Source organism: Columba livia, chromosome 6 (genome assembly GCF_036013475.1).
Source record: "Columba livia isolate bColLiv1 breed racing homer chromosome 6, bColLiv1.pat.W.v2, whole genome shotgun sequence".
In the NCBI taxonomy this organism is placed as follows: Eukaryota; Metazoa; Chordata; class Aves; order Columbiformes; family Columbidae; genus Columba; species Columba livia.
The window spans coordinates 24,021,885-24,042,867 of NC_088607.1; the positions used below are offsets into that span (position 1 = coordinate 24,021,885).

General features: G+C 39.3%; 1 protein-coding gene across 18 annotated transcripts in view; it reads left to right on the forward strand.

Annotated features, from left to right (window-relative positions):
• The window catches only part of LRMDA (leucine rich melanocyte differentiation associated), a 702,006-nt gene that overhangs the window by 25,427 nt on the left and 655,596 nt on the right, over positions 1-20,983 (forward strand). For 10 of the 18 annotated variants that reach the window (XM_065068554.1, XM_065068562.1, XM_065068559.1 and 7 more), the window contains exons 2-4: positions 2,041-2,122; positions 14,193-14,286; positions 18,064-18,627. In XM_065068554.1, the coding sequence (XP_064924626.1) occupies positions 18,598-18,627 (30 nt within the window). In that variant the 5' untranslated portion in view covers positions 2,041-2,122; positions 14,193-14,286; positions 18,064-18,597. Of the gene's footprint in view, positions 1-2,040; positions 2,235-14,192; positions 14,287-18,063; positions 18,628-20,983 lie in introns of all 18 variants that reach the window. The other 8 variants (XM_065068557.1, XM_065068555.1, XM_065068566.1 and 5 more) reach the window with 5 other exon arrangements.

Sequence of the window (20,983 nt, forward strand, 5' to 3'; positions counted from 1 at the left end):
CTCGGGTGCGTGTACCAGCAGCCCAGGAGCCACTAATTCAGCCTGAGGGTCTGGCCTGTAACACACACCTTTCTATTTATTTAATTGAAACCTATGCTATTTTCAAGAGAGCTCAAGTGATGTGAGCATCAAAACCACTTAGTATCTTGATTTTTTTTTCCTGTGGACTTGTGTGTAAATGTGTAAAATGTTTGCAGTAGTCCCAACTTACTATAGCAGGCTGACTCTTTGCCTATAAAATGTTAAATCAACCATGACCAGACTCATTTTCCCATGTCAGCCAAGAGGACTCTGTAAATCAACACATTAGGGCTTCGCTGGGTAGGAGCTGCGTGTGCTTCATGCAAAATGGCCCTGACAGCCACTCTCTTGGTGCCGTGGTTGTCAGCCTGTGGCTGACTGCAGAATTGTCATGGGGGAGTGGGAAACCTTGCAGGTAGAGTGAAAAATCATTGGCAATGCAATATGCAAGAGACCAAGGACTGGCACAGCAGTAAGAAATAGTAGAGGTTCTTTTACTCTTTGATGTGATTGTGTTTTTAGGACTCAGAGGTGTTTTGCAAAGCCTATTCCACCGCTTTGATTTGCTTAGATGAGCCTGTGCCTCCTGTGAAGGCCTAGTTACTCCTATGTGGGCAGAGATATTCTGTAGGCACTTCCTACCATCTCAAGATGGAGCCCACTTGGAAGCCATTACAGAAGGCTTGTCTCAAGGTTATGGTGTGTGTGGGGGTGCAATAGCTGTACCTGGATGCAAAAGAGCACAGTGGATAAGTACAGCTAAGAAATAATAGCCTTGACCATAGGTCACCATGCAGAAACAACTATGACAAACTCTTTGTCCTCTTTGTTCAAGAAGCAAGAAAAAAAATAATTCCTGCCATACAAGTCTAAGCAATATGCTGTAAAAAGCCTCAGCCAGCCAGCTCTTATCTAAACCACTATCTCTGGGTAAGGGTTAAGATACTGCAAAGCTTATTTCTGGGTGCTAGTAGATTGAAAGGAAAATGAGACAAAGTACAGCATGTAACAAAATAATATAACCCCTCACTACCACACAACCAATCCCAATAGTTATACACATTGAATCAGATTAGATTCAGATATCAAGGTAGAGCTTTGTACTATATTTCATGAAAGAGGCCTCAGCATAGAGAAATCATTATCCAGGGCTCCTTGCTGGATTGCCTCCCACTCAGAGGAGTGACCCAGCTATGACCCAGTCTCTGAACACTTGTGTGTAAATTTAATTTTCAGCATTACATCATTTCAGCTGTAATCTTACTCTTTGCTCACAGTTGTGCTATGTGACTTACCTGGAGGTAAAGAGATAAAAGAAGAAAATGTGCCAAATATTAGGAAACAATAAAATTAGCAATATAAGTTTAGCTTAAAAGTATGCACCTAGCCACTTCTACCCTGAGACAAAATGAGTGAGTCATCAGTAAGCTGAGAGGAAAAAAAAATCACATCATAAATTTAAAATCCTACAATATGTCAAAAGGGAAATGGTTACTTATGAAGTGATAATACAAACTCTGCTTATAAATACTTCTCTGCTTTGAAAAGAAAAGTCATAAGGCATTATTCAAACAAATGTCTGCAGCATAATTTCTTTTTAGTCACTATTTTCAATACTTGTAGAAGAAATGAACAATGGAAACTTGTTCTTAAAAAATCAATGTGCTTTTCTTGTGTGGTTTGTACATATTTGCTGTTTTCTCCAGCAAATGTTTGGAATCTGAGTTGTATGGAAATCAACAACAACAACAAAGTAAATTTTGCATTGTGAAAATTTCCATGTGAGAATTATCTGTCTCAATGAAGATACAGTGTTAAGGGAACTAAAACCAGTCCTTTTGTGAAGCTTGCCCATTCCCCGAATCGTTAAAGAATTTGAAGCAGACTAAGAATAAGAAGCAACTAAGCACACACTCTACTTCATCTAATTATAATTTTTATTTTTCAGCAGAGTTTTACCCTTTATGTAATTTCTTTCCCATAAAAAACGTATTTCTTCTTTTTCTATTTCATTCACAGAAAGTTCACACCCTCAATGGACGACAAAGTAGGCAGAAGCATATGTGTGTGAAGAGTTTTTTACCTGACCAGCTTCATTCAGGTACTCCCATCTCTGATAAATGTACTACCTTTAGTGTCATAAGAAGAGATTAAAGGCAACAGGAGCTTGGCCAAGATCACAAGTCCTCACAGTACATAAGCAATTTGTTCAGGTAAACTTATTAAAATAACAGAAACTATGCAGAGTTAGCAACTCTTAAGTTGCATTTCCAGGTTTACCATTAACAGTGTGCCACTTAATTGTGTGGCTCTGTATCTGTAAAATGTGGTCCTGGTATTTAGTTATCAGTTACAGAGAGTTTTAAAGAGGATAAGATAGTAAATGGTTTAATGCATTACTGTGACATAGAAGTGTAAGAACTTAATCTCACATTCCCTATAGAAAAGCTCTAACATTATGCAATGTGTCTGGCTGTATAATAGCATCGTCAAATCAAGAGGATCATCTCATTCCTGTTTAGAGTGCTGCGCTCTCTTGTCAGAATTAAATATGCTGGTCCTGCTGCAAGTTCCATGTTTTGCATTACTCAGTGACCAGAAACAAACGTGCTTCAAGGTATCCCATTCCTCCACTGATTTTTAAATTAGTGAAATAATGTAGTACAACATATGCACATAATGATGACGTATATCGAGTCTTTTGAATTAGTTCCCATATGTTTCTATATTGAAAGTTAGTGTTCTTGTCATTTTGTTTAGATTTATACAATATAGTGGTTTTACCTGTGACCTTGAAATAATGAATAATCTCCATGCTAGTATGACAAAGATACAAATGGTATTATTATATAGCTTTGGTAGTTTTATTTGAATGTTATTAATATGCAAGGATAAAATCAATTAGCAAACCACCGTTTTTCATATGTAATTTATTGACTCTGTATCAAAGTGTTCTTTGGTTGAATAGCTCTAAGACAGAGATAATCTAATAACATTGTGGCTACTTCAGTTAGGGCTTGCATCTTCTCTCCGTGGACTGAAAGGCAACATTTTCTAGTTTACTTCTATATGAACAGAATTGGACTGTGGTAAGCAGCTGTTTTGGTTCAGTAATCACCCATTGTCTCATTCCCACACTTTTATCATAATCTCAACAAATGTAAGTAGGATGTATTCATATCTATTATGGGTATTTAGTATCAAAGTATGTTAATAAGAAAGAGGTATGGTTATATATAACATCTAAGAAAACCAGTAAACACTACAACCCAATTTAAAAAGATGCTTCACTTTCCCTGGACTGTTGGAATCCATTTGTTCTTGTTAATAATAAATAATATTAATTAACCAAAGAAGAAAAAATAAAAACCCGATGCTATTTTTCATTATTCATCATGACAACTATGTAGATAGGATTTTTTAAAGGGTATATTTCTAATTATAGCAGTCATATAAACAACTGTAGATCTGTAGCAGACTCTTTAGAGTGTAGGTAAAAGCTATTATTGGCTGGAACGGCCTGCTTCTTTCAATATATCCCTTAAAATCATTTGTGTAATAAAGACAATGAGAAAAAGTTTCCATGGAGCACAGTCATGGATGTGGCGACAAATTTACCTTGATTTTTGGGGCTAACATTTGAAGTTTCTGTGACTTGGATGGCATGAAAATCCCTGTTATGTGCAGCAGCGTAGTTCAGTTGAGTTCTGGGTGAGTAACCTGGTGTAAACAAGAAGAAAGTTGAAAGGAAATACAGTTCTTCCCTGTGGCAGGATTGTAGTTCTATTTATATATTTATTCTGGAGTAATGAAAGCAATAACATTTTTTACAGTGAACAGTAAATGATCATAGGATACCAAAATATTGAACCCAGAGCAGGTTATATTTGTGTTTGTAGTATACACACACACACACACACACACACACATGAAGTGTTACCTCTTGGAGAAGTGTAGGGCTAGTGATTGTTTGGTATCTGGATAAATCAAATGTTTATCCGTAGTGCCCTTACGTCCTCTCAGAAGGTCTAGGTATGCTTTCCTGGGCTATATTATGAAATGTCCGAGAAATAAACGAAAAAAGCCCACCAAAAAAACCCCAAATAAATGAAAACAAAACAATCTGCAACACCCACAGTTTTCTCCAGTTACTTGTCCTCTAGAATATCAACGGATCTGATGCATCGGGGACTTTCTAAGACCTTGTAAAGCATGGTGAATTTCATTCTTATAGGATTAAGAACTGAAGCAGACTCCTGAAGTACAGAAAAATTAATTTAACAGTTATAAAGATGTCAAATTGATGGCACCAGAGAATGAAGTGCAGAATGTCCTCCTCTGCCTTGGCAGAATAATTAGAGAATAGTTCATTCATATCCTCTCTGTTGATTCTGCAAAAATACCAGCTGTGTGACTGGACTTCAGCAATAGAGATGCCCACTAGTTCATCTCACAGATTACCTAACAGCTGGAGTGTGCTAACATCTTTGATACAGTAGCCAGTGGCTACTGAATCCACGTTTCATTTTCTAAATGTAAGGTTGTTTGATTTTTTTTACCTCTGATTACCTATATGGCTGATTTTGATTCTTTGCCCTTTACTGCTGAAGATTTTTAGTTCACCTTTAAGTGACAAGTTCAGATAGATATGAACTTCTCGGCTTTTATCAGCTTAGGTCAAATTGTGAGCAGAGGTTTTTTGATTAAAAATGGTTAGTATTCCACCCTTCCATTCCATATAAAATAAAATTGCCTGAAGATACACACCATAATCTATGATATTCTGATATGTACTGTATACTATCAACTTTAACATTTTAAAATCTTAAGTGAATATCTGCTATCACTGTTTAATACAAATAGTTCTGAATGATTATAAAAATATTTAATGCATAATGCATGTCACTCACATATTATTGTCAGTAATGGATGAGGAACAATGTTTGGATAATTTATGGCAGTAGAAAAAACGATTTTTCAGTAGTTAGTGTTTTCAGGGTGTTGGTTTCTAATAATAACATTTTGGTCATAATACCTTTTCAGCATAACTTAAATGACTTTACTTATGCAAATTGGTGAACTAACTTGAATGCTTTTATTCTACCTGAAACACTGAAAGTGTCTTGCATTATAGAAACATGTATAAAAACAGTTTAGCTCTTTTGCTTGCTTCAAGCCAAACAATAAAACAGAACACAATTTTTCTTGGTTACAAAGTAAAGGAGCCCATCTCTCACCCCTGTGTATGATTTCTGAGGTGCCAAGGAGGTGGAGAGGAACCTTACTGGTCACTGGGTTTCCCTGAGCAATGAGGAGTCCTTAAATGGTAGAGATTTACAGAGAGAACCAATGTATCGAGTGAAGGAGGGAACAGACCTCAGGCACATTGTGGGCTGCAGTGGTGCTGAACTGGGTGTGACTGCTCTGGTGGAGGGTGAACTCTCACATTAGGAGCTGGTAAAAAACTTTTATTCAACTTTTACCGTGACTTTGAGGTGTGCCAAGCCTATCAAAGGCTGTGCCTTCCCTGTCAGTTTAAGATGCTCTCAGGCTTTGGTGTCCCAGTTGTATATGCTGTTCGCTTTCAGGCTTCCACCTGGAACAAATAATTTCCTTCCTGCTAAGGGAAAGTTTAGGGCAGATTTAGCACTGGACAGTATAGACCCATGCTGTGTTTTGCTTCCTCTACCCATGTGAAGTGTACCAGTTATATCCATAAGGCCTTGGAGATTCATATGTCCCCTTAGTGCCATCAGTTGTGCACCACACATTTTATGTGTCATACCAGATTATAGAAATCTGCCTGACTGCATTGCAGCCTTTGTTTTTTTAGCCTGCTAACTTACTTTTAACCAAAGAATAAAAAAAAAACCTATGGTGTTGGAAGGGCACACAGGTAAGAAATGAGACCTGAGGAAATCAGGCCTGCTGGAGGTAGCCCAGGCCCATGCTGAGAAGAAATTTCTCAGCAGGACACAAGAAGAGGTGACTTGGTGGGAGGTGGGGCGAGGCAAGGTTAGTGCCACTGTTTTTCCTTTGGTCTACAGGACCACATCTTGTGGAACTTCTTGTAGAAATCTCTTGATCAGATGTATTCACCTCTCTCCAAGAAGTCTGTAAAGCCATAGTTTGCTTGAAAAGGTAGAATTCTGTAAGAGCACAAACTTTTGTCCATTAATTTTGCCTTTTATTTTTATATTTTCCATTTACAAGAGGGAAGAGGCTTTTCATTTTTCATTACATACAGAGAAGTGATTGTCATTCTTGGGTTTTATCCCCATTTCTGAGTGGTATTAGCAAGACAGCTAACCTTTCAAGCTATCCTCAGTGAAACTAGCTGTAAAATTTGGATATTAATGCCTAATTGAGATGAGTATAGTAGGGCTTAATTGATTAATATATGTAAAATGTCATGAAATTTGCAGGTGAATGACACTTTAGAAATGATAGGTATGACTTTCTTTATATTTTAAAATAGCCAGTATAAATAACACTAAGAACTGATCATTATGAACAATTTTCCAAACACATTTACTTATAATCTTTCCACTGAAAGACAAATTATAATACTGTACAGTGAATACAATTTGAAACAGTAAAAGTAGAAGGGAATTAACATGCACTTCCATTCACTAGAAGGAGAAGATAAATGCTAATAAAATTTCCTTGTAGATAAAACTTTGAAAATATTATTTTCAATATGTCAGTTTATAGGCACGTATGATGAAAATATATATATTAATGTAACCAGTCATTAGGCTGAAAACAGAATCTCTAAAATTTTTCAGTGGACTTGTCAAGTCTTTTTGCTCACTTACCTGTTTAGTGGATGAATGTTTTGGTCTTTGCTTTTCTGTTCAAGCAGAACAATTTTTAATTAGTACTATAAACCAGAAACCCTCAAACTTTTCAGGTAACAAAAGATTTTCAGACCTGTGGTTATCTTACAGTTGGAACTTCTTTCTGTTTGTGACAGTGTGGACAATTCTGCAGATTTGAAAATGAAAAATTAACAGTAGGGAAGACCTGAATTTAATATCTTGCTATCCTTTCATATGATTTAACATATGGAATAAGCAGAGATACTCTCCATGCTGCTGCATCTTTGAGGTCATTTCACAAGCATTTTTTCTTCACTTCATGAAGTTTAATGTTTTTCAGTCAACTCCTTTTTAAGTCAGATCTGCACTAAACGCAAGATCAAAGACAGATGAGAAAAGTGTCCAGGTTAGCCACTAGGTCCAGGGTACTCAGGATTTTCCACAGGAGGCTCCACTTGCTGTATCCAGCCTGCTGGATCTGAAGTGTACGTGAAGGCGCATCTTGAGAAGACATGTATCCAGCACCATGTCAGCGGTGCCAGAGAGCCAGTGGGCTGCGTGAAACCTTCCCTGGCTCTGTGGCACCAGGAGTGTGTGAACTCGAGTGCATATTCTCAAGGGAAGAAAATAAAGTTTTGATTCTGGGAGGAGTGGCTGACAGGCCAGAAGGCTGTGCTGCCATCCAGAGACCTGGACAGGCTGGAGAGTTCGGCAGGGAAAAATTTAGTGAAATATAACAAGGGCAAGTGTAGAGTCTTGCATCTGGGCAGGAACAACCCCAGGTTCCAGTATAAGTTGGGAAATGACCTATTAGAGAGCAGTGTAGGGGAAGGGGACCTGGGGGTCCTGGTGGACAGCAGGATGACCATGAGCCAGCACTGTGTCCTTGTGGCCAGGAAGGCCAATGGCATCCTGGGGTGTATTAGAAGGGGGTGGTTAGTAGGTTGAGAGAAGTTCTCCTTCCCCTCTACTCTGCCCTGGTGAGACCACACCTGGAATATTGTGTCCAGTTCTGGGCCCCTCAGTTCCAGAAGGACAGGGAACTGCTGGAGAGGGTCCAGCGCAGGGCAACAAAGATGATGAAGGGAGTGGAGCATCTCTCTTGTGAGGAAAGGCTGAGCGAGCTGGGGCTCTTTAGCTTGGAGAAGAGGAGACTGAGGGGTGACCTCATGAATGTTTATAAATAGGTAAAGGGTGAGTGTCAGGAGGATGGAGCCAGGCTCTTCTTGGTGACAACCAATGATAGGACAAGGGGCAATGGGTACAAACTGGAACACAGGAGGTTCCACTTAAATATTGAGAAGAAACTTTTTCTCAGTGAGGGTGACAGAACACTGGAACAGGCTGCCCAGGGGGGTTGTGGAGTCTCCTACTCTGGAGACATTCAAAACCCACCTGGATGCTTTCCTGTGTTACCTCATCTAGGTGTTCCTGCTGCAGCAGGGGGATTGGACTAGATGATCTTTTGAGGTCCCTTCCAATCCCTAACATTCTGTGATTCCTAAAAAAAAATAGTAAATTATCCATAAACATTTTAATAGGAGGTTAATGAATTGACATAAAGTTAAAGAAGCCAACAGACTCTGCTTATAGCCATCCGTGACTACTGCTGCATAACCTCATCTTCAATACATGGTTCTTAGCCTGTAAAATTTTGCACATTCTCTTACTCACTGGTTAATGATGCTTTGAAAAGTATTTACAAACAGAATCTTCTTATAAAGTACAGCCTAATGGTTGTTTCTTTCTTTTTCTTCTTGTTTTAGTAGGGGAGTCTAAGCTGACAAGCTGGGAAAAAAATTTATAAACTTGGCTGGCTGATCTGGATACTTCCATCTCTTCATCGTGAGAATTAACTGTGCATATTTCTCAAGAGTTTTGAGCAGAGAGTAAAGTAGTTTTTGCTGGTTACTGCCAGTTCTCCAAGCTCAATTTGCAAAGCTCTGTTTTATTCCTCTGTCCTGATCCATGTCCTGATCCATGATGATATTTGTTATGACAGCTTCGTTTTTGCTGGGTTCTGTCACAGAAATTGAGTTACTCCACCAAAAATAAACATAGGTTTTGTTTTGTTTTTCCTTTCTTGGAGAGAGGGGAAAACAATAAACAACTAATTTGCCAATGTTTTATGAATAATAAAATTTTAAACTTCCCAAACATTTTTCTTTGGCTTGGTGTGAAGTCTTTTTGTAGTGTCGCCATCACTGAATTTTAAAAACACAGCATCATCCATGACTAGATCTCTTTTAGCCTTCACTTTTTATTACAGAATTCACCCAGCCTTGTCTTAACAAGGTACTGAATCTTCAGTAAGTGACCCAAATGTAGCATAGTAGTCTAGGTTGCTATATAATCATGTGAACTATTATGGGACTCAGATACACCAGTTATAACCATTACTAGAAAGAAATCCCAAGGCAGAACCCTGTTTTGTTTGTTTGTTTGGTTTTGGTTTGTTTTGGTAACTTAATGGTATTGAAATATGCTACACTGTCAACTTTGAGATTGAAGACCTTACACCATTGCGGTGTGACTCATGCTATCTCAGGTTTGATCTGGAGACAAAGCCTGGGGGAGTCTGAAGTGGTTTTATTGTCTATATATTCTCTATATTAAATCATTGCGCCTTTTTTTTTTTTTTTTTCTTTCCCAAAATATGTAGACTCTGATATCTGTTTCTATGTTGATTTTGTAACGTGGACATCTCTCTGCTGGATGAAATACTTTGTTCCTAATTAGTCATGTATGTTATCCAACACCATCAGCTGATAGTAGCTTTACTTATCTGACTGGGGTTCCAGCAAGAAAGCTAAGCATGGAAAGCTTTATATTGTTGACAGTCCATCTTCATCATTACTTGAGAACAAATAATCTGAAACTCTGAGCTGTTCTCTTGTGATTCTGGAAAAGATCCTCAGTATAATGGCCAAATAGCAGCACATGTTCAGGTACTTTTATATGTATGGAGTCAAAGTTGGATTCCAAAATTGAGTTAAGAATTTCCTTAAGTTTAGCATTGGTCTGTTTCTAATAATCTCTGCAGGAGATTAAACAGGAAGTCTCTTTGGTTTTAGTCTGCTTTTTCATGTGCGTTTGTCACCAAAAGAAGTCTTATAGAATCTTTTTTTGTTTGATTGTTATTTGGACAGATGGGTGGAGAGTCAAATGTTGCACACAACTTGTGGAACAGCACTCTGTTCTCAATGAATGAAGCATTACTTTGGCTCAGCTCCTTTCCTTGTTTTCACTTTCCCACTTAAGTAGTGAGAAGGGTTTAGAAGATCAGTTTTTTGGAAAGAAGGAGAGGGATAGTATTTGGAAAGTTGTAATGAATCTAATGCTAAAATCATAGGACCACTTGACCCACAAGTTGGATTTATTTTCTCTATATTTCCTGTTCACAGTAATGTCATTTTCTTGTTAAAGAGTGGTTCCTGTGGAAAATACCTTACCAAATGCACTGGGCTCCTTTGTTTTTCCACTAGCTTACACATGATCTTCCAGTTCTTGAAGGACTTAACATAGGGTGACTGAATTATGCAGAGAACTTAGGACAAACATGTTTTGGAGAAACAGCAGGTACTGTAGAATCTACAGTCTACAATTAGGCACTATTTCTGCTTCATTTTTCCTAGTAAAGGGAATTATGCATGTTATTGGATTTGAAAGATTTCTAAGTTAATATATTTGGAAGCAAGGAAAGTGGAAGAGTAAAACACTAAATTAATGAGGAGGAAGCCTCAAGAAGAGTCAAATTTAACCATACCACCTTGATTTCCCATACATGTTCTCTCATTTTCAGGAAGTATAAAACCTGTTTCTTGTGGTTTTCATGTTTATGTATATCTCCCTATATTGACAGTATATTGCTCGTGGAGACTGTACCTTTGCAACCTTCAGCTTTTAGCTCTTCCCTCTTGCATCATGTGTGTGTGTGTTCTTTTTCTAGTGATGTCTCCAGATGATGCAGAATTAATGCTAGCTGAGCTATATTTATTCCTCCTCACCCAGAAGGATGGGTGGATGAAAGTAGTGAGTAATGGGAAAAGTTGCTGTTTAACAGAGTGCAGAGAATGGTGGTTTTTGTTTGAGTTCTGTTCTTTCATAGCCATCCAAATTGTTAGCAACTTCCATACACTTCTGTGGGAATCTTTTGTACTTAAAAGATATAATGAAAAATAGTGACTGGCTTTAGAACTGAACAATAGGGAACTAAAACTTTTGCTCCTTAAAATACAGAAGTTATTCCATATTGAACTGTACGATGTTGACTTCTGATTGGACTGCATATCTGCTTACTGCTTGCTCTCTTTTCAGCAGCAGCATCATGTACCCGTTATATGTGTGGAAGGCTGTGGTTTTGCCCTTTGCTGGTATAACCAGCTTGAAGATATAAGATTAAAAAATGAGTCCAGGAGAAGCAGGGAAGGAGCCTGTTTGTTAATGTCGGGTACTCCCACACCTTGGCTTGAACTCCTGCCTGATCATACAATCCCCTGTCATGGTAAAGATACCTGTCTTTAGGGGTGTAGGGTCTTGGCATAGGACTCCTTCCAATATGTATTTTCAATAGTATGTGCCTATTTATAGACAGGTCTCTCTTATTATGCAGTGTTGTTCGCAAAATAAGATACAAATTGTGTCTCCTTGGATTAATCAGGTGAATATAGTTCCTTCTGAAAAACAAATCAAAACAAAGAAACAAACAAAAACCCAAAACACCAAACCAAAACCTCCTCTGGCTGGTGTGGTATTTCAGTTCGACTGTGAGCTGGCCAAGACAGCCAGAACAAGAGAGATCAGCTCAGCTACAAGCTCCTCTGGCCTCTGCAGCCACTTTCTTTGTTGTTTGATCTTTGTATTCAAGCACTTCCTGCAATAATTTTGTTTTGTCTTTGTGTGACAGATAGTTGCTGCCCCAGACATTGTGACAGAGACCTGGAACAAGAAAATACCTCACTGAACTTCTGAAACCTCAAATCTGTTATTTAGAATAGAACTGCTATGTTGGGTGGCCTCAAATTAGGCTTGATCCTAGCTTTAATCCTTTTTTTTTCCCCTAGCTCTGATTGTTGCATTCTTATGAGCAAGCAAGCATTGATGCACAAAGATGTATGGTTGCTTCAGTATTGCAATTTACTTTCCCACGATGATGCAGCCAGCCAAGCTGAAATACACATATATGCAATGGATTGTATAGCACTTCAGGTCTGGTGTGAGTCAGTCATCTGAGGCTTAAAAAAATAATCTCTGTGTATGTGTGCAACATACAATTATAGGAGAAGCAGTAGCAACAGTTTCCATACAAAGATGACTGAATTATTTCAAATTAAAAAAACTTATGACCTTTTGTTAAGTGTTCTGTGCATCTGTGGTTAGCAACAGGCCTTTGAGAAGGATAATCCTGGCATTCTTTTTGTTAGCTTTATGGAAAAACATTTAGATTGCATGAAATATAAGCTATCAAAAAATGTCATTTCTTGTCTTTGGTTTGTGCTATACATTTAGTTTTGGCAACATGTAAAAGTCCTGCAATTGTCCACAAGGCTTGTGGATGCCCCATGTCAGCATCTCTCTTCTGCATGCTATATACACTGGGGGACACACAGAGATTTGTAATCACCCTTCAGCTTGGAATATCCTTTTGCCTGCAAGTATTTTCCACTGGGAGCGAAAAAAATGATGGTTCTACACTTGCTTCTTTTCCTGACTGGAAATAATATTTTTTATTATATAATACCTCCTATGCCTTTACACCAAATAGAATAAAGACAGAGAACTGTCTACAGTTAGGGTGTTACCCTAGGTCTGGGGAAGTGTAGGTTCAGTTCCCTAGCTGACTATGGATACTGAACATAAGTTTTCATTACAAATAAATTAGCCTTTCTGTGCCTTGTTTTTTTTTTTCTGTAGGATACTAATAAGAGGATTTTTCTGTTTTCCTGGCATAGGGTGAGAATAAATGCATTAAAAAAATGCTAAGTGCTCTGGTAATACAGTGCATTGAAGAAGTCCGTGGTATTTTACCTAGTTGAGTTAAATTTACTGAGCTCTGCTCATTCTATAGCCTCAGGAAACAGACAAAACCAACCCTTTACTATAACATATATTATAAGAAGGCAGAATTAAATTGCACAATTACTTGTTCCTATGTCTTACTTTTTGAGTGCATCACTTATTAAATGTAATTCTAAGCCAATAGCTATAGGGTGCTATATAATGTAACATAAGGGATTTTTAGTTATATTTGGACCATTCCATGGCTGACAAAGCTGTCATTAACTCCAGTGGAAGCCAGACAAAATTACTGGATAAAAATTTCAGGAATATTTTTACTTCTGTCATCAAAGATTTCTGTTCTGGTTTTTGAAAACTCTTAGCTTATAGTATCTTGCATTATGAAGTCTATACAAAAACTTACCTGAAAAGAATGGTAACAAGGTTTTTAAATGAAGCTTTCCAAAGACATCAGAAAATGCTGAACTTGAAGGTGACTTTGCAATAAAACAGTGAGTGAGCTTTTGTCAGAACTGCATTCATTCACTATCACCATAAACCCTCAGTGGGTTCATAGAGCACTGCTGCCATATAATAGGAAAATAATAATTAAATACATTCAAGAGATGGTTTTCAACAAAATTCTGCTTTGCTTGAGGACAGGATAGGAATCAAAGAGCCAAAATGCAAGAGGTTTTCTTAAGAAAATTATTAGATTTGACCCCCTGCCTCTGTCTTGCAGGAAAGGATAAAAAAGCAAAACTCTAGATGAAAGTAAAAGCATTAACCATCTTTTTTTTTCCATTCTTCACAAGAATAGAAAAATGTAAATCAAGGCTACTAGTTAACAGTAGAAAATTCAAAACAAACTCAGAGGTATTATATGTGCCCATGGTAGTATGGGATAACCAATGTTCATTGGCTGCTTTTCTGGACAAAGCTATTTTGCAGAGTTTCAAAGACATGAGTGTGGGAATACAATTCTGAAAAAATCACTTTACTGTCATTTGGATGTTCTTATCTTCAAGTTTTATAGCACTATATCACACTGTCATACTAATATAGTTCAAGAAAAGGTGTAGTATGTATTGAGTGTACATGCATAACCTGTTTTTTCAGATCCCTTTAATTGGTTTAACATTGGCTGTTAAATGTCTTTGTAAATGGGAATATAAGAGATAGGTTGGAGATAGGAAAAGAGAAACCAAATTTCCAGCAGTTCAGCTTCAGAATGGTAAATGACATCATCATTAATGTATTTCTTTTTGTCTTTGCCAATAAGATTAAATTATATACTTCATTGTATTTTATCTTCTTTATGGCATGTTTATTTTTTTTCTGTGTGTTTCACAGCAGAGAGTGCTAGTGATGCTATAATCTGGGAGACAACTGAAGTTATTAGTTTGGACATTAAACACCATCATTAACTGTATGCAATTAAAAACGGGTAAGTGAAGCTATGTATGAATAAAATGTTCCTCTGGTAATACGGGCAGAGATGTTTGTACTACAGTCAGTCTCTTTCAGTGAAACTGATTCAGTTTGTATTAGAGGTTGTATTTTTGTGGGTACTTATAAACAAATATTTTGAGATTGTTTTCATTGTGAGCATCAACAAAATGAGTGATATGGGTAAACTCTGACGCAATTTTTCAGATGGTCAAGTTGGAAGAATTCTGTGACTTGGCTAGGACTTTTTTTTTCCAAAATGTTTTGCTTCAGAAAACTCAGTTTGTTAAAGCACACTTTTGTCAGGAGAAATTACATGTTTTTTTAAGAAGATGATAGTTTGTTGTTTAACTTACTCTGAAATTTAAGGTAATTGTGTTGGTGCACATGCAGACATACATGCATAGTGTGCTGTGAGCTGGAAACCAGACCATTTTGAATAATGCAGTCTGAAATATTTGTGTAATGTTCAGCTAATAAAACATTCAGGATTGCCACTTTTTCCTATTGTAAACCTTCAATGTTATTTTAAGATAGGAAAACACTTATATACTTAGGTTTTATATAGAATTATGTCATTATTTTGGTGCTTGCTGCTTTGCCAAATTTACTGGTATGTATTAGCTAATTATTTTAATCAGTTGGTCAATGAGATTTCATATTTGTAACTGTGTATACATTTTAGGCCAATGACTGCTAAAATGACTTAAAGATCTGTTATTATGTGAAGAACTTGGAAATAAGTGGCAGATCTGATGGGTATCTAGCATGGTTCCAATACATTGCCTCCCAGTTGTTTGGAGGCTGGTTTACAGGTATTATCTTGTTTTGAACATATAGTGCTCTTTGTTCAAGGAATGTGTCTGCTCAATTTGTAATTTATATATGTATATATGTAAAAATATTAGTATAACTAATTTATTGTAGCTATAGACAAGAAAAAAATTTTGGAGTCCATGTTGGTTTTGTCTGTGTGCAACTGCAGTTTTAGCAATACTTTGTTAAAAATCAAAGGAAATCATATTTGAATGGCCCATACAGAACTGCCACCTTCTGCTTTTAACTGCGCAGTGAAACAGATAATTTAAATAAACAAGGGGTTTTTTTTATATTTTATGTATACATACACTGTAAAAAAATATTTCAAAGGTCAACTAAGCTGCACTGTCACATAAATTATTTTGACCTCTACAAAGAATCCTCACAAAACTTTCAGCTTCTAAGGAACCACCAACAAAAATATATTCTGTAAGTACAAATTTAGTCCTTTGAAGCTTTACTCATATAGGCAACTCTATCAGATCTAAAGAAAACAGTCAGATGATTGAGGTTGTGCGGGGCCAGGACTCAAGAAGGTAGTGTTTTGGGATGCTCAGAATAATAAATGTGTATGGGTTTGTGAAAAATATTCTAAAACCGGAGTCAGCCTCACAGTCATGTAGAATCTGTGCTATAAAATGACACTGATGATCTGCAGGCTCAAAAGCTAAAAAAGCCCTTTATATTTATATAGCGTTGTAATGTATTTTAGCTCCGTAATAACATGAGGCACAAACTAATGAGCACATTGACTCATAGGTTTGAAATCTGAGACAATGTTATAACTTCGTTACAATTTCAGATTAGTTGTTACAAAATACTCCTTCAGTGGTAGACAGTTGCAGCTGTGAGTTTTCATTCCTCTTAAAAATTACATGCAGGTGAAGGGTGCTTAGAAATTAAGGAAAACAGAGACTCCAAGAGAACAAAGTTCAAGAAATTTGCCAATCATCCTGTAGGAAACTGGCAGCAGAATTAGGACTTTCAGGGTGCAAGTTTTCAAAGTCTAGGGAAGCATCACAAGACGACAGTCATCTCTCTTCTCCATTTCTCTGTTCTAACGAGTTTTGCTTTTCACTTCCTGTACAGTATAATAGGCCCATTTTGTCACTGTGGTTGGTAGCACTCCCTGTTTGTTAAACACCACGGGATTTGGATCTATTCTTTTATCCATGGCAGATAATAATCTAGGCCATGTCTGTACAAGAAAATGTTCAACTGGTTTCAAAAGAATGATTATAAGCCAGATGCACTTAAAACAGTTTACCACCTCCTTAAGCTGTTTTTGTAATTTACAAAATTCAGCTCAACTGATTGAAGAGATGATAAAGTCAATTTAAGTAACCCAGTTCAGGGAGCTGCACCTGCAACTTTTCCCTCTAGACAAGGTCTTGCCTAGTAAGTAGGAGGATCAATGGCAGGTTAATGCAATTGGCAATGTAAGAAGCTGGGAAAAACAGACTTGTTATTACTTGTGTGTGCTATTTTGTAAACTATTCAAGCAGGATTTTTTTTCTTTGTATCTCTAATGTGACAGCTAACACTGTGCTAAAATTAATACTAATAATATAGATAATGATGTGCTAAATTGTTTTTAGTATAGTTATTCCAATTTTACAGGAGTGTAGCATTGAACTGAATTTACTCCATCAAGACAAAACTGTAACAGTGGGCCACTTTGTGCCTTGCGTGGTATGTGCTCATCCTGATTGGAACCGCATGCTTGTGACTAACAGCGAGATAAAAAGCAGTAGATACAGAAAAGGGAGCATGTATTGCTTTGTTTAAATTTACAATTCACATAGTACTTGTTTTCCTTAGCATATGTTATGTGCTACATAATCTAATAAATAAATAAAGGCAGTAGTTGTTGCACGCTGAGTAATGACCTGAACTAGTAACTATACCTCTTACTTAAAACGGGACTTTGATTCATCAGTGTAGGATCAGCGTATTTGCTGTGGATGGAGGGCTTGATACTTCTGTCTTACACCATACCAGAAAGTTTGATCTATGCAAAGCAAATGAATAGTTTCTTCATTGACTTGCGTTTTATTTTTTCTACATGTTGGGCCATTTTTATTTTAACACAATACATTATAATAACAGAAAGAGTGGTGCAATTTTTTTTTTTCCCTTGGCTCTTTGCTGTTTCCAGTCCAGCAGTCAGCATAAAAGGAGAGATGACTTTAGAGAAGGTGTAGTGCCTCAGCTGTACCAAGAATTTATTCTGTTGATATTAAGAGGCAGAGCAGCAAGTACAATATTAGTTTCTGCTGTGTTGCTGAATAAACGGTAGAAAGTGGTCTGCAGTGTAGAATATGTATCCTCCTGAAACTTATTTCCCCTCACAGTGTGAGCCTCTGCTTTTATCAGGAGTGAGTTATGCCGTATTAGCAATAAAGGGGAAAGAAGAGCCAGATTTCTAAAGGTGCTTAGGCAGCTGAGGAGGCAGGAAGATGACTAATAGGATTTAGGATCCAGCCCTGGGAAACCTAAGTATCTTTAGAAGTCTCACATAAAATTCTTACAGAAAACCTTCAATTTTCTTACTCTGTCTAATCAGTGATAATCTGCCATCATGTTATTATTTTAATTAGTGAATTCTCCTGCTCTGGAAGGACTGGTTTAACAGGTATTTCTGATAATTCCAAGGGTATTTCTGTTTTCCACACAAATTACGCTACATTCTATAGACAAGAAGTATCACTATGGGGATGTGAACCTCTCCTGTAGATAGCATGGGATTATTTCTGCAAGTGTTGCTTTGCCAGTGACATACATCTCTTCAAAGGCAAGTTGTGCTTTATGCCACAAATTACTTGACTGCTCAGTAGGCAGAAAGCCCATCCAGATGACCCCCCAAGTCATCTTGCTCCTTACAGGGAATGAAATCAAAGCCCCGATTCCTCTGGCAGTGTCTCACAGATCAGCTATTTCCATCATTTCTTCCCAGGGCCTGTTCCACCGCCGTTTAACCCAACATGCAGTCCCAGCCTCCTGCTGAAACGCGGCAGCGGAGCACGCGGCGGCCGGACCTTCCCTGCGGACACGGCACCGCAGCGGGGCCCGGAGCAGCCGCCGACATGGAGTCGCAGACCCGAGCCCCACGCCTCGCCAGTGCTCTCGCCTCCGCCAGCCTCCTGCGTGGGAGCGCACTCGTCCCGCCGCGGCGGGCCCGTCCTGCCGGGGAGCCCGCGGCAGCGCCTCGGGGCGGCCGGCCCGGGGGCGGCGGGCGGACCCCAGGGCTGGGGCGGGGGACCCTGCGGACGCCCCGGGGCCGCCGCGGGCGCGCGCAGCCCAGCCGCAGGTGGCGGCGGGAGCCTCGCGCTGCCACCACCCCCACCCGCGGCCCGGCCGCGCTTCCGCCCGCGTCAGCTGACTGACAGACGGACGGACGGACGGACTGACTGACTGGCTGGCTGCTGCGGCGGAGGTACCGGCCCGGTCCCGAGCCCGCGGGAGCCCCGGCACGGCTGTCCCCGCTGCCATGGCAGGGGTCGTGGTGAGCGGAGCCCAAGTAAGTGTCCGTGTCCCGCAGCTCGCAGGGCCCGGGCGAGGGCGGCCCCACCTGCTATGGGGCAGCCCGCCACGGCCGGTGCGTCCCCGCCCCTGGCACCGGCTGCCCGAACTCCACGCCGGCTCCCGGTTGCTCAGCCGGGGCGCTTTGCCCACCGGAGCCGGGGCTGGCCCCCGCCGAGAGAGGGTCCCGCGGGGCGGTGAGTTCGCACGGCGCTGGGGATTTAGTTTCCAGCCGCACGTACGCACCGCGCCACGGGACGTTGCTCAGGTGCCGCCTCCCGCAAGCACGCGGCTCCGGGGCCGCCGCAGGGAAGGAGCGGAGGAGCCGTCCCTGCCCCGCAGCGCGGAGGAGGCGGGGCGAGCCCGGCCCGGGGCTGCGCTTCGAGTCCCACGGACTGGGGGTGTGTGCGCGGGCTGTGCACTGTTTTAACGGGTAGACAGCAGAGCATCGGGGTGATTGGTGGTGGGATTATTGCTCTGCCACTTTTGCTACTGTTGTAGCCTGCTCAAGTGCAACAGGCCTGATCCTGAGGCTTCGCTGTGGGAGCAGCGCGGCCCTAACAGTTCACTCCGGTGTAAGAACCGCAGCTGGTGGTGGAGCCCGAGGCAGGGCCGGTGGGCGACCTGCGGTTGCTCCGGACCCTGCCGTGCTCAAGTTTGAGTCGGCTGCGACAGTAAACTGAAGGAGAAGGACTGAAATATGCTAAGTATTGTTCCTGCTGAAACTAAACACTATGTTTCATTTTGGTTAAAGAGGTTAAAGTTGGCTAAAGTGGTGAAGTAAAACAAATCCTGCTGACCTTTATCTCCCGTGTCTTACTTGGCTACTGGAAACTTTTTTGGTTAAATATTGATGTAATTAGTGCTGAACCTGTGGCTGAAACTAGCAAAATACATTTTTTTTTTTTTTTTCCACAAGAAGAATAAATTAAGCTTGTCTTCTTTCGGAAGGTGGTTTGCCATTAAACCGAGGTGCTGCCCATCTAATTGCTTCTTTAATCTTTTGCTGTTTCTGTGTGGAATTCAAGTAAATGTGCATGTGATATGGAGGCAATTGGCTAATTTTGCAGCTGCTGCAGGAAACGGTTCCTGTGGTCTCTGTGGTGCACTATGGCACTGAGTAACATGCTGCCTTCTTCCCTTAAGCATGCCTTAAGCCCGTTCAAGTAAAAAGTATTCTTAATTTGGTTATATGCCTAACATACAATCTTCAACAGCGCAGAGTAAACATAATACTCAACTGACTGGAAATATTTTCTAGATGTAATTCCATTCAATGGAAGGGAATATGTAATATTTAGAGTTCATATATGACCTATTTGGTGATAATCTTTATTAAAGATGTTACTTTATGAGTTACTAAGCTTACAATACCATTGTAAAATGATTGCATAGATTAAATGTTAATATCCTCTGAAACTAAAGCAGAAGAGACATGTAACTGCTATTGATTGGTTAACTTAGGTTTTAAATATTTTGTAAAAATGTATTTGTTTTCCTGAATTACATACAGTGTGTTGAAGAGTCTGCAAGAATGTCTGAGACGTCTGTAGCCTGTCAGATCCCGGGCTTTGCGGGAAACTTTCTGAACATTTCAGTAGGATGTTGAACAGGGCACCAGTAATAAGGATGATTGACTGTGACCAGCCTGTATTATGTTTCAGTTGAAGAATGAGGCAATACGAACATGCACATCCAGTTTTTAATCCCAGATAATGTTCAGTGACTGGTATAGAAAAATCTAAGAATTTTCCTGCTACTGATGTGCCTTGCACCCAAAGAGCTGAGGAGTCTTGGGAAGAGTATGCTTGCTCTCATCTCTCAGTGATGACATCTCTGGATATGTACTTGAAAGCTCATACTCATTTTGAGGATATTTGAGGTGGATGCATAAGGAAGAATACTGAATTGTGTACTTTTTGTTGTTTTCTGGGTAAATGATTTTGAACTGAAAGAATGAAGATGGAAAAATATTATTCTTATGTTGTCCAGACTACTGAAGTCTTGTTATATATCAGCATTGTTCAAGGATAAAGAGTGGAAGAGTGGGGAAATAACTCCTGAAAACTTGTTCAAAAGACTTATTGTGTGTTGTATTGCTAGTAGTCGCTGCTGTTCTTAAAGTAAAGAGAATTCCTAGGTATCTAAAGCAAGTTCATGTATGTGGGGAATAGAGATCGGAAGCTGAATGCGCAGTGTGTATTTTGTGGAAAAAATAAATCTATTTGTTTTGAATTGAAAAAGTTGCCTGTACTGTGAGTGTGCTGAAGTGGATTTTGTGGAAGTAAAATTCCTTTTACAAGGCCTCAGCATTAAAAGGTCATGACAGCCATATTTCATCTGCAAATATACCT